The sequence below is a fragment of the Doryrhamphus excisus genome, linkage group LG20 (assembly GCF_037039965.1).
Source record: "Doryrhamphus excisus strain RoL-2023G ecotype Guam linkage group LG20, RoL_Dexc_Guam_v1.1, whole genome shotgun sequence".
NCBI classification, from domain to species: domain Eukaryota; kingdom Metazoa; phylum Chordata; class Actinopteri; order Syngnathiformes; family Syngnathidae; genus Doryrhamphus; species Doryrhamphus excisus.
This window is the reverse complement of record NC_136376.1, coordinates 5,250,381-5,262,826: the sequence shown is the minus strand read 5'-3', so window position 1 is coordinate 5,262,826 and position 12,446 is coordinate 5,250,381. Positions and strand designations below refer to the sequence as shown.

General features: G+C 46.7%; 1 protein-coding gene across 5 annotated transcripts in view; it reads left to right on the top strand.

The window, feature by feature from the left end:
• ccdc88ab (coiled-coil and HOOK domain protein 88ab) overlaps nucleotides 1-12,247 on the top strand; it is a 51,852-nt gene extending 39,605 nt beyond the window's left edge. Inside the window, exons 24-38 of one of the 5 annotated variants that reach the window (XM_078787352.1) lie at nucleotides 457-734; nucleotides 809-952; nucleotides 1,023-1,209; nucleotides 1,804-1,949; nucleotides 2,029-2,121; nucleotides 2,214-2,416; nucleotides 2,573-2,620; nucleotides 4,723-4,800; nucleotides 6,769-6,996; nucleotides 7,075-7,128; nucleotides 8,671-8,760; nucleotides 8,909-9,192; nucleotides 9,393-9,837; nucleotides 10,860-10,953; nucleotides 11,520-12,247. In XM_078787352.1, coding sequence (XP_078643478.1) covers nucleotides 457-734; nucleotides 809-952; nucleotides 1,023-1,209; nucleotides 1,804-1,949; nucleotides 2,029-2,121; nucleotides 2,214-2,416; nucleotides 2,573-2,620; nucleotides 4,723-4,800; nucleotides 6,769-6,996; nucleotides 7,075-7,128; nucleotides 8,671-8,760; nucleotides 8,909-9,192; nucleotides 9,393-9,837; nucleotides 10,860-10,918 — 2,337 coding nt within the window. In that variant the 3' untranslated portion in view covers nucleotides 10,919-10,953; nucleotides 11,520-12,247. Of the gene's footprint in view, nucleotides 1-456; nucleotides 735-808; nucleotides 953-1,022; nucleotides 1,210-1,803; nucleotides 1,950-2,028; nucleotides 2,122-2,213; nucleotides 2,417-2,572; nucleotides 2,621-4,722; nucleotides 4,801-6,768; nucleotides 6,997-7,074; nucleotides 7,129-8,670; nucleotides 8,761-8,908; nucleotides 9,193-9,392; nucleotides 10,954-11,519 lie in introns of all 5 variants that reach the window. The other 4 variants (XM_078787351.1, XM_078787353.1, XM_078787350.1 and 1 more) reach the window with 4 other exon arrangements.
• The last annotated feature ends 199 nt before the right edge of the window (nucleotides 12,248-12,446 follow it).

Sequence of the window (12,446 nt, the reverse complement as noted above, 5' to 3'; positions counted from 1 at the left end):
TTTCAGGGTGTGTCGCTGGTTATGTTAAGTAAGTTAGTCGCTAAGATGTTTGTGTTTGGGTGCCATATGTTGCTGTGTTTGGCTGTTTGACACTAATTGACAAGGGATTTCATTAGAATTACATTTGAATGAAGTACAGCAGACATCCAACATGGCAAAAGTATTTATTGCTTGTTAATAAATCAATGAGCGGGAACAAAAAACTACAATGTCGGAGCTCAGTATCCGCCCAAACCCAGACCAGATGCAAGGGAACTTTACATAAGCACAACAAATGGCAACCTGATTTGATGATATTTGATATAAGCTTCTTAACATGTAAACGGGATGTTCCTTCATAACTTTAAATGGCTGCCAAATGTGCAATTTGGATCAGAACTTGTTCTTTCATTACATAGACCAGCGGTGTTCAAAGTGAGGCATGGGGGCTAATGTGTGACTTTGTCGTTCCTCCAGGTGGAGAACTCCACCCTGAGCTCACAGGGCACCACCCTCATGGCCCAGAATGCCCAGCTGCAGAGCCTGCAGAGTAGCATGGAAGGCGAGCGTGAAGGGGCGCTGAAGGAGAAGGAGGAACTCCGGTCCACCTACGAGCTCCTCCTGCGTGACCACGAGAAGCTGGCAGCGCTTCACGAGAGGCAGGCGGCAGAGTATGAAGGCCTCATCGGGAAGCATGGCGGCCTGAAGAGCTCTCATAAGAGTCTGGAGCAGCAGCACCGAGACCTGGAGGACAAGTGAGGAGTCGTCACGGGTCAGGATTGGAAGAACTGGTAAGAATAGAGAAATTGACAGGTGTGTATCATACCAGGTACAAACAGCTCCTACAGAAGAAAGGAGATCTGGAGGAGCTGGAGAAGAATCTTAAGGAGCAGCAAGACAAAATGACCTTGGAGAACCAGAGCCACCGAGACACAGCCAACCAGTGCAAACTGCTCAAAGAGGAAAACGACAGGTCAGGTCGACTTTCAGGTCTTCTTCAATTCAGCACAAGTGAAAGCTTCAACACTCTTTTACACACGCAGACTAAACACCACGTACCGCCAGTTACTGAAGGACAACGAGAGCCTCCAGGTGGATCACAAGAACATCAAGAGTCAGCTGAATGGCGCCAAGCTGGAACAGACCCGACTGGAGGCTGAGTTCTCCAAGCTAAAGGAACAGTACCAGCAGCTGGACATCACCTCCACCAAGCTGACCAACCAGTGTGAGGTGAGGAGACTGGACAGTACAAAGTCCGAAATATGTATTTATCTTCTATTATTCTACTTTTATTTTCTTTTGATTCATTCAGCAGCCCGTCGAGGCAGCTAACGAGTTTACTGAATTACTGCCAGGGTGTTAAATCAGGTCTTCCTCCCCTCGAGACATAGCAACGACACAACATAACTTGTGTTACTTTATTTGCACAACAGAACACACACTTCCTGTTCTGAGTTCCTCAGCACTTCCTCAGCAGCCCGTCGAGGCAGCTAACGAATTTACTGATTTACTGCCCGGGTGTTAAATCAAGTCTTCCTCCCTTAGACATAGCAACAACACAACATAACTTGTGTTGCTTTATTTGCACAACAGATCACGCACTTCCTGTTTTGAGTTCCTCAGCAGCCTGTCGAGGCAGCAAACATAGTTTACTGAATTACTGCCAGGGTGTTCCTCCCCTCGCAACATAGCAATGGCACAACATAACTTGTGTTGCTTTATTTGCACAACGGAACACACACTTCCTGTTTCGAATTCCTCAGCAGCCCGTCGAGGCAGCAAACATAGTTTACCGAATTACTTCCATCACCCTGTGTGTTTCAGCTGTTGAGCCAGCTGAAGGGCAACCTGGAGGAGGAGAATCGTCACCTGCTGGACCAGATCCAGACCCTGATGCTTCAGAACCGCACCCTGCTGGAGCAGACCATGGAGAGCAAAGATCTGTTCCATGTAGAGCAAAGACAGTATATGTAAGCACCCTCTTCCTGCCTAAATAAGATAACAATATGAAATCAAAACACATCACATCTGTGGTTGTCTCCCATCCAGCGACAAGCTGAACGAGCTGAGGAGACAGAAGGAGAAGCTGGAGGAGAAGATCATGGACCAGTACAAGTTCTACGACCCTTCTCCTCCTCGCAGGTGAGAACAGGAGCTCCCTCTCGTGGTTATCAGTCTACGTATATGTGACCTTGTAGTTCAGTAGCATGAGTCCCCTTCTTTGTCCTCCGTAGGCGTGGCAACTGGATCACCCTGAAGATGAAGAAGCTGATCAAGCCCAAAAGCCGCGAGAGAATTCGCTCAGTCACGTTGACTCCGTCACGTTCCGATTGCAGTGACGGTTTCTTGGTTTTCCCACCCGACAGCCAGGACAGCTCGTCCATCGGCTCCGGCTCCAACTCGCTGGATGACACGCTCACGCAAAAGAGGAGCAGCAGTGAGTAAACACAAACACACACACACCAATAAAGAGTGGCGTCCATCTTTTCAGCAACATGACTAACCTTTCCCAAAGCCAGGTTCCGATTGTGTGCTCTTAGGCTAAACTCCTCCCCCTTTAACCACGCCTCCTTATTCTCTCTGTCTGCCAAAGGGAGGAGAGGGCAGCGGTGCCTTGCCCAAGAGCAGGGCCCCACCAATGGTATGCTGCGAACAGGGAGGGCGGGTGGGGTTCACGAGCCGGCTCTCACCTCTCTCGGTGCATGTTTTTGTGAGTCCATTGTCTGTGTGGGTCAGCTGGGCTTACGGCTGAGCTGCGCCAGGCCACGAGGTTGACTCCCCGACTAGTCAAGCTTTATTGGGTCAACCTGTTGATCTGGGCAGTTCACCTGTAAAGAGGAAACATTACGTTAGCGCCGCTTTCATTATTAAATGGTGCAAAGCATCCTGTGCAATGATAGTTATTCAAATGAGATCTAATTTTTGCACATAATTATCAGACTTTTAGATGAAAAAAAAACTTGTGGAGGTTAAGTACGGCCTTGTTGAATCATTTGACAGGCTCCACTAATATTGTTATTTACATTCATATTTAATGCTGCAGCCATGTAACTAGTTAATACATAAGTAATTTATTTTCCGCTCTTCATGATTGCACCCTTTAATATACTGCCATCATCTGTGTGTCGTGTTGCCGTAGCGATGCGTTGGAGTGTAAAAGTGTAGCGTTGCTGTGTGCAGATGGTGATGCTCGGTTTCGGAAATGATGGCCATTAACACAACTGGTGTACGAGTGTGCTTGCAAGTGTGTTTGCCGCACCACTGTTTTTTTTTTTGTGATGCTGTAGCTTTAAGGATCATTTAGCAGTCGTTAGTCAGCTTTAGTGGGAGTTTAGGTCAAAATGTGTGTAAAAATGTATGTGGTAAGAATGTAGCATCTTGCTAGAGTTGTGTTTGCATGTTTTTATAAAGATCATGTGTTTAAATGATATATTTGTAGTAGGGTGGATTAGTGTATTTGTCTACACCCACCCACACTAGACCTCCGCCAAGGCTGAAATATGTCACATGACTTTTTTAGCAGCGGCATCATGCTTTTCCACCCTTTTTTATATACAATAGTCCATTATTTATCACAGTTAATCGGTTCCAGAGCCAGCAAAGCATGATTTTTGGAGCGAGAGCACAGAAAATCTGTTTACTACCCTCTAAATAGTTTTTTTCACATTATTAGAGCCCTCTAGACATGAAATAACACCCCTATAGTTACCTTTACACTCGTATTACCCAATATAGCACATGTAATAAGATTAAAGAAGCCATTTAAGACATAAATAAGAATTGTGCTTGTGTGTTGCTATAAATGTTCGCTTAAATCGCTGAATGAGGGGTAGACAGGAAGTGAGTGAGTTTTAGCTTGCCGTGGGTTACAGCCTGTAGAAATCCTTCCTCCTGAGGACTCTAAGTGGGTTTCGAATAGAGGATAAGGGAATCTTCAAGAACCAATCATAACATTAACCTTGTTGAGAATAATACAAATTGTTCCGGCAATCCAATCTAGTGCTTGTCTCACCAAACATTACTGACACCCAGTGGCCAACATTGAATACTACATATTGTCCATCTCTTTGAATGCATTTTAGTTAATTTTGCTGTTTTTATGTTTCACAGCATCATGAGCAACTGGGTAATGTATCTTAGTATCATGAGCCCGGGAGAACGGATGATCGAACCCGCTAAATTTGAAGTCCGAAGTGGCGAGGAAGGACTGTAATGTTGTCCTTCGTGAAATGGTGGTTGTACACGCGGGGCGGGGATCATCTAGCAGGGGGCGGGTTTAATGTGTGACAGGGTTCTCTGTCACGGTGTCATGATAAGACCTTATTTCTGAAGCGAATGCTGGATGTTTTTATGTGGTGCTCATACACCGCTTTAGGGAGACATATGACTGTTAAACATTATAAAAATGTCACCATAGTGTACTATAACAACCAACAAAACCCATGCGGTCCTTGGCGGAGGTAATAATGCTCACTTTTTGACGTCAGAGAAGTGTTGTAGAAGTGAGCTGTATTTGTACTTTAAGCATCATGCTGATGTTGCCGTGATATTGTATAGCCGTAGCCATGTGTGCCGGCTGTGCAGGGCCTCAGCTTGCTCCCTGCTGCCTTTCATTTTGTGTAACAACGTTAACAGAATCCCTCTGTTGTACCCCCCCACCCCTTTTTTTTCTTGTCTAACTCTCCGTCGCCCCAATCCCCCCCCACCCGTCCGTCTGTCTGTGTGGCTGCGCTGCGATGACAGCTTTAAAAAGGTTGCCTTTCATGAGGAACAGATCCAAGGACAAAGACAAGGCCAAGGCCATCTACCGACGCTCCATGTGTAAGACCTCTGTTAGCTGCCAGCGCTAGTCTTCCTCGCCTCCTCTTCCTCCCGCCGCCAGGAGGAGCTGGTCACTGATGTTGGTGCTGGAGCTGACATTCTCTTCTAGTTAACATGAACTTCTACTCTTAGCAAATGTGCTGAACATCAGTGACCTGTCCTCCGTGGGTGGACCTTCACCCCTTGTGTCGCCTCCTCCGCTTCCTTCCATAGACACTGATGTAGTGGTTAACATAGAAGGGATCAAATCAGGACTAACCTCGTCAATTGAGTACATTCTTCACTTGCTCTGTCAAGACAATGTGATTGAACAAAGTGTGTGTTGGAATCAGTGAGTGCTGATTGGTTGAAAGGCACTTTGTGTGTTTGCCTTTCAAGCGCTTTTTGGTGTGTTTGCATGACAAAAAAAAACAAAAAAACTAACCCTTAATCGCAGCTTCGCCACATCTTGGAGGACACGGAATGGAACCTAGACCTTCTCTGATTCTGCATCTCTCATGAATCATTTCACATCTGCCAACATGCATTTGCCTGATTGTTGTGTGCACCGTGCTGCATCCCTGCCTGCCTTCATCGCACTGCTTTGTGTGTGTCGGCTCAGTGCAGTGGTCGCCTTTATCGCTACTTTACACTCACTGGCTATAAAACGTCAGGCACACCTGTGTAATCTAATAGGATCCAATACGACAGAAGGCTGGAACAAAGACAATAATGCTCAATTTTTAATGGATTCATTCATTTACATGATGGACCATATCATTGGTACAGCTCTAGTGTTGGATGTCATTAGATTAACTGCGCCAATTTACGCCATTATTAACTTTCACTGCCAAGTTGACTATAAAAAACCTCTCTTATTAGTGCTGGGTTAAAGTGGTTGTGGCTGGAGGCAACCTCCTGATGTCATTTTATGCTTTATCTACCTCTGCATGCGCTGTAAATTGTGCTACTCAGTGTGTTACACTTGCCGAACTGTTGTTTACAAACTCGTCAGCGCTGTTAATGTTTTACTTTTATTACAACATTGGTTTTCTTGCTGCTGTGTTGTGCAATAGACTTGGATTCAAGTAAATTAATTAATTAAACAACACCTTTTGGGAAATAATAGTAAACACCCTGACAATAATTAGACCATTTATTTGTGTCATGGCCAGTGATTGTCGCTGAAATTAGTTTCATTTTCTTATTTTTTCTTACACAGCGGAACATTGGTTTGTGTCATGAATTAATTCATTCCAGAGTCCATATTTCCCATAATAAATAAGTCAAATGAATCCAATCAAGAAAGCCAAACATGTTTTTATAGTTTTAAAATTACAATTTCACACGCAGTAAACAATTCCAAATGCATATAAATGAAAAATGAACTTTTAAGGTTACTTTTAGCTTCATTGAAGGCGTGATTCTTAACCTGACTCTTCCCAAAGACACGCTATAGCACCAAGACATCACACGGACACCACCTTCCTGTTTTGCCATGACATATTTCTTGAATTCAATGCTCTTTCTCACCTCAATAATCCCTCAAAAACGGAGCCACTGTAAGTTTCAAGTGCCAGTATTTTGACAAAGAGGGTGATAGAAATAAGTCATGACAAAACAGGAAGATGTTAACATTTCTGAGTGTCCACTGCTGATGACATCATAGACGGGGCGACTTAGCTGTTCTAGTTGCCATTTTGTAACCTGGCAAGATAGCTTCTTTTGTAATAAAAATACATGTTACGCGCTGTATTGTATGTGAAACCGAGGCAAAAGTTTGGATGTTAACTGAATAAAATGATAACTGAGGTGGACGCTAACCAAGGTTCCACTGTATATTAATGAAGCCGAATGCCTGCATGTGCCTTGACTTTGACAAGACACATTTTTGCTTGCTTGTGCTATTTTCAATCAAGAAAAAATAATTAGCAGTTTTATTATCCGGGAGCATTTTCTTAATGTGTCCCATCGCACTCGTCTATCCAGCCATGAACGACCTGCTGCAAACCATGGCGGTGGCCGGCGGCCCCGGCGCCGACTGGGCTGGCAGCTCAGAGCACCTAGATGGCGCCGAGGCAGGAGACATGGACGGAGGGCATCGCGGCGGCCAGCGCATGAAGGAGCTGGCCTTTTCCACCAACGCCATCGATTGTGCGGCGCTCACGCTGCCCTCTGCTGGACATAGGAAGGCCAAGCACAGACTCCAAATCAAAGGTCAGCAGTTACTATCAGACATATTTATTTGCATGGAAAAATAATACGTGACATTACCTTCCTCATCCTCCCCGATAGATAACGCCTCCTGTGAAGATGTTGCCGCTTCCTCGGACGACCCAAAGAGTCAAGGTAAGCTCATGAAAAGATCACAGAATGTCATGAAATTGAGGTCAGCAGCCCCTCTGGTAGTCTTAGAGCCCCCCCCCCTCTTTGACTAAGCCTGATCTACACTTGAAGCCATCCAAAGCAGGATTGACTCCGTCGCAGCCTGCAAGATGCTATTCAGGGCGATTAATCTACAACCAGGCAGTAATTTATCACCACCACCTTAAAGTCACTGACCCAGATGTTAGACATTCATTAAGCCAGGTCTAAACTTGCTTTATCGCTACAGATGTGTTCTTAATCCCTCAAACGGCTCCTTTTAAAATGCATTTCTGGATGCTACTTTGCTGATGATGACTTCCTAGCATCCACTCATAAAAATCCACTTAATACCCGAATGAGTCAGCCATTACTGTTGCTCGTCTGCAGACGGACTACGCTTGTCTTCTTGCACTTTTAACTCATTCGTTCCCAGAGACGTTTTTTTGAGCTACAGACAAAAAGAGGTGATGATGCAACTCCACAATGGAAGAGAGCATGTTTGGTGAAATTTACTCATCACGGTCAGTCTGTAACTTTTAATAGATGTCTCATACAACAACGGTGCTGCACGGCGGTCGTGTGGTTAGCGTGCTAGGAGACACGGGTTCAATTCCACCCTGGAGTTTGCATGTTCTCCGCGTGCATGCGTGGGTTTTCTCCGGGTACTCCGGTTTCCTCCCACATTCCAAAAACATGCTAGGTTAATTAGCGACTCCAAATTGTCCATAGGTATGAATGTGAGTGTGAATGGTTGTTTGTCTATATGTGCCCTGTGATTGGCTGGCCACCGGTCCAGGGTGTACCCCGCCTCTTGCCCCAAGATGGCTGGGATAGGCTCCAGCACCCCCCGCTGGAGCCTACAATGTAACATTAAGGAGTGGGACAGGAGGACACAAGCGCTAACATTTATACAGTCGCATTTAACAGCAGCTGCATCATGCTAGGTTAGCAGCTAGGTTAGCCTATTCTCTAATAAAAAGTAAACAGTCAAACTTGTAGCTTTCGCATTTGTAACTGACTGACAGATAGATGGCAGAACTGTGGGATTTAATTTAAGATGTGTAGCGAAGCTTTTTTTGTGGTGGGCGTATACACGGAGTGAGCTCACCTAGCTAGCGCGGGTTAGATGTTTTGCCTTCATGATCTCACAAAAAGCCGCAACTTAAGAAGAAAGTGTTTTAGTGCGTCTTCCCTCAAAAGTGTCGCAAACAAGTGAGGGTTTCGTGCTCACAACCACGCTTTACGTTACAGCATCATTAAAAAAAAAAGTCACTCTTGCATGTCATCCTTCCTCTTGCTCGCTGTGGCTGTGTTCTTTTGTTCCTATGGCCGCAGCCTGGCACCCGGCCGCACTTCCTGTCCCTCCGCCTGGCACGTGCCATCTGCTGCCCCAGCAGGGGGGGAGTGGGGGGGTGTGGATGCTGTCAAGTCTACATGTTACTTCCTGTGTGTGTGTGTGTTACCACATGTTAAGTGTTCTGTGTTCAATCTGTGTGTGTCTTCCCTTTTGTTCTCCCTCCCCAGCCTCCAGACCCTCCAGTTGCCATAGCAACAGGACCACCAGTAGTAATAGTAACAATAACTCCCAGCTCACCTCTCCCCTCGAGGGCAAAGGTACGCTCCTCCCTTTACCCGTCCATCTCTTCCTCATTAACTTTTCTTGTTGTAGTTGTACACGCAAGTATTACATAATGCAGTATAACATACTGTATGACATATATATATATCATATATGACATATGTGACATCATAACCCCCACAGGCACGTTAAACGGGAGCCTGAGTCGTCCTCACAGCGAGAGCAGCGGCGAGTTCAGCCTGAGTTTGGACCAGGACGCGTGGTCCAGCAGTGGCAGCAGTCCCGTCCAGCAGCCTTCATCCTCACGCTCTTCCCACCAGAGCCCCGTGCCCCCTCGCTGCACTCTGGAGCCGCCGGGGACCACCACGGGAAGCCCCGCCCCGCTCCAGATCAGGAAGACTGCGTCCCCGGGCAGCGAGGTGCTTTCTCTGCAGCAGTTCCTTGATGAGGGCATCGACCCTGCGGAGGTGGGTGGTTTTTGTTGTTACTGTACACTGTCGACTGTCACGGAACTGTGGGCCTCAACATTTTGGACCCCCCCGCCCCCGTTGTAAGTACTCCCTAGGCTGGGCATGGTGCACACAGTTCGCTAATGCTAATGCTAATGCTAATGCTACGTTTGTTCAGAAGAAAACCTCCACTGATGGTCGGTTCTTCTGTTGTGTAGTCGGGCAGCCAGGAGAACCTGACGGTGGACTCGCCTCGCCTCTCCGCGTCTTCTGACCGCACCCCAAAAGAGCGCCCCACCACCAGAGGGCGTGGCATCTTACGCTCATCCAGCGGGAAAGCGGCACCGGTCAGCGCAGATCGTCCGCCCAGATCCTCGGGGCAACCGGGACGTCCGACCCTACGCAAGGCGGAGAGCACCCGCGTGAGGGGCTCGGCCCGCCCCGTCCTGTCCTCACAGGGCAAGGCCACGTCGGTGTCAGAGCGGCTCGACTCCGCCTCCTCCACGTTGCCCCGTGCCAGCAGCGTCATCTCCACGGCGGAGGGCAGCTCGCGGCGCACCAGCATCCACGACATGCTGTCCAAGGACGTCCGCCAGCCCGTGTCCGTCGACGCGTCGCCTCCCGTCAGCGCCAAACCCGGGGTCCGTGCCCATCCCGCGCCCAGTGAGTACCACCCAAAGGGACTCTGTAGCGCCACCATGCCCAAGTCGGTCAGCTTACCCTGCAATACCTCGGATGACCCCGACCTCCCTACCCTTGAGTCTTTCCTCGGGCCTTCCTTCACTGCAGAGTCGGTCTTCATGGACTCCATCTTTAGTGAGTCGGCGGATAAAAACCTCCCCTTCCTTTCCATCAACCCCACCCTGGTCAGCAACATCAGCGGACCCCCGCTCGCCAAGTACACCCCCAGCCAAAACCAGACCACCCAGCAGAGCCAATCAGATGACCTAATGAGGTCTGGCACTGAAAGTATGGACCATTTGGATCCGGAGGAGAACCAGTCGCTGTGGTTCGAGTACGGGTGTGTGTGAAGGATGGAAGGGGGAGGTTCTGACCCGCTGACACATGACACACGCTCACGGAACTTGTGCATGAATATTTATCACAACACTATCTCTACTTTGTGTGTGGGGGGGGCTGTTTTTCTGTTCTGTTTGTTCCATGGTGCTGGGGGGGCGTGGGTGCCTTTTATTTGTTGTTGTTTTCATTTCGGAAACCTGGTGTCTGTTCCTCCCCACCCCTGTTGTTTCTTTGAACCTGACTATTAGCTACATGAGAGCTATTGTTTCCGTTAATGGCGACCTTGAACACAACATGAATGTCATTCTTCACATGCATGCTGCCAATCTTTCATATTCATGGTTTCATCTTTGTGGTTGGATATTATTTCCTCTCGGGTGTGGGCTTCTTTTGCTTGGGGGCTAAAATGATGGTTGGAGGGGGGGGAGTGGAAATGAAGGAAAAGCAAGTTTATGCGAAGGTCATGAAAGTGTGCAGACGTGATGCCGAGGATTGTACATACACGCTAACTTATCATCTGTCAAAGACGAGCACTGCTTCCTGTGCTAGACTTGTTTTGATTGATTATTTATTCCTTCTAGTTGTTGTTATCAATATGTGTGTGTGTGTGTGTGTGTGTGTGTGTGTGTGTGTAATTTTCACAACCACATTGCTTTGTCCCACAGATGTGGAGGGCAGAAAGTCAAAAAGCAGGAGCGGCGAACCGCAGCAGCCAAGCTGCTAAGCCCCGCCCACGTCTTCCCCTGCTGGAAGTGCGTGGTGAGTGCATGCAGGGAGGTGGGTTCAGGGTGGGAGGGGGGATGCTTGTCTCCATGGGAACCTCAAACATGGTGTCATCCCTCACTCGGTGCACAGACGTCGCCTAACATCGCGTTAGTGGAGCTTTTTGTCTGCATGGCTTTTTGCCCCTACATACCCCCCAACCCCCCTCTCGACCCCTCCACGACTCGTCCGCTTTCTACATGTCGTTCCCGGCTGGCTGCTTCCCTTTTCCTTTCATTCCCTTCATCGTCATTATCAACTTCCTTTTCTACTTCCTGTTTGTCTCGACGTGAATCTCAACCCCTCACATTTCAGAAAGCATTTTATGGCATCTTGTTCAACTATTCAGACAATATCAGTGTTTAGTAAATCTGCTATTCAAGCTGTACACTGACTTCTCTTAAGTACAATCAGCTTTGATTTCTTGAGTATTACTGACATGCTTGCTGAAATGTGAGATGCTGTATTTTCTTGTCTGTTTCTAAACTTCTCTTGTCATCTTCACACTTCTTCTATTTCTTCTATTTTTCTTCTTCTTCTTCTTGGCTGGCCGGGGAACTCAGCAAGCGAGGCGGCCTCGGAGTGTCTGAAGCCGAGTAGAGAACGCCGATTGAAGCAGCGAGAGAGGAAAAAAAGATTGTAAAATCCTTGTTTATTTCTTCCCACTCCTCCAGTAGAGAAATTTTGCTTTTTTCTCCGTTTTGTTTTTCTTCCTTGAATCAAGGAAACAGACGAAGATGCCCCAGTTATCTCTCCGCCCCCTTTTTTTTGTTTGTTTGTTTGTTGCAGACCAAACTGCCACGTGTTCTTCAGCGTGATGGACTGTGATGATGCACTAAACTTTCTAAAAATAAAAAGACAATTTAAGTGCCAATGTTCAAATCACAGCCAAAAAAAAAAGATAACGAGGAGGATGATTCTGTTTGAACAACACAAGTCTTACATGCTTCCAAGTGGAGAATGACAATGTGCATGGAGCAATCAGTGGACCAATCAGCACACTCAAAAATGACTGCATAAGCCATGACGGTTGCGTGTGCACTGTATGTATGTGTCATCTTAACGCATGTTAACAATAGGATTAATTCAAGCAGTTCTCTGTCATCTTATTCACACAGAAAAGCACACACACATTCTTTCTGTTAGCCAACCTACAGGAGTGTCTAGCTGAACTTTGACCTGCAGATCCGTTATTGTTGCTGTGACGACGAACACGATGGCGCTGATGAGTTTTCCTGCTTTTCCACTTTTACATAAATCCATTTGATGTCATTAAAATTCATCAAGAGCACAGTGTGTGTGTGTTTTTTTTCATAATGTTTCTAAAGTAGCAGTTGTCTGTTATACTGTATTAAAATTATTATGCAGTACCAATTCTTTTATATATCTCTATATGAGTGTATATGTACTTATCTATGGGTCATTCATGTATATAAATAATTTTAATTTATGGGGGAAGAAATTAAAATACAGCACCACCCCCACTTAAT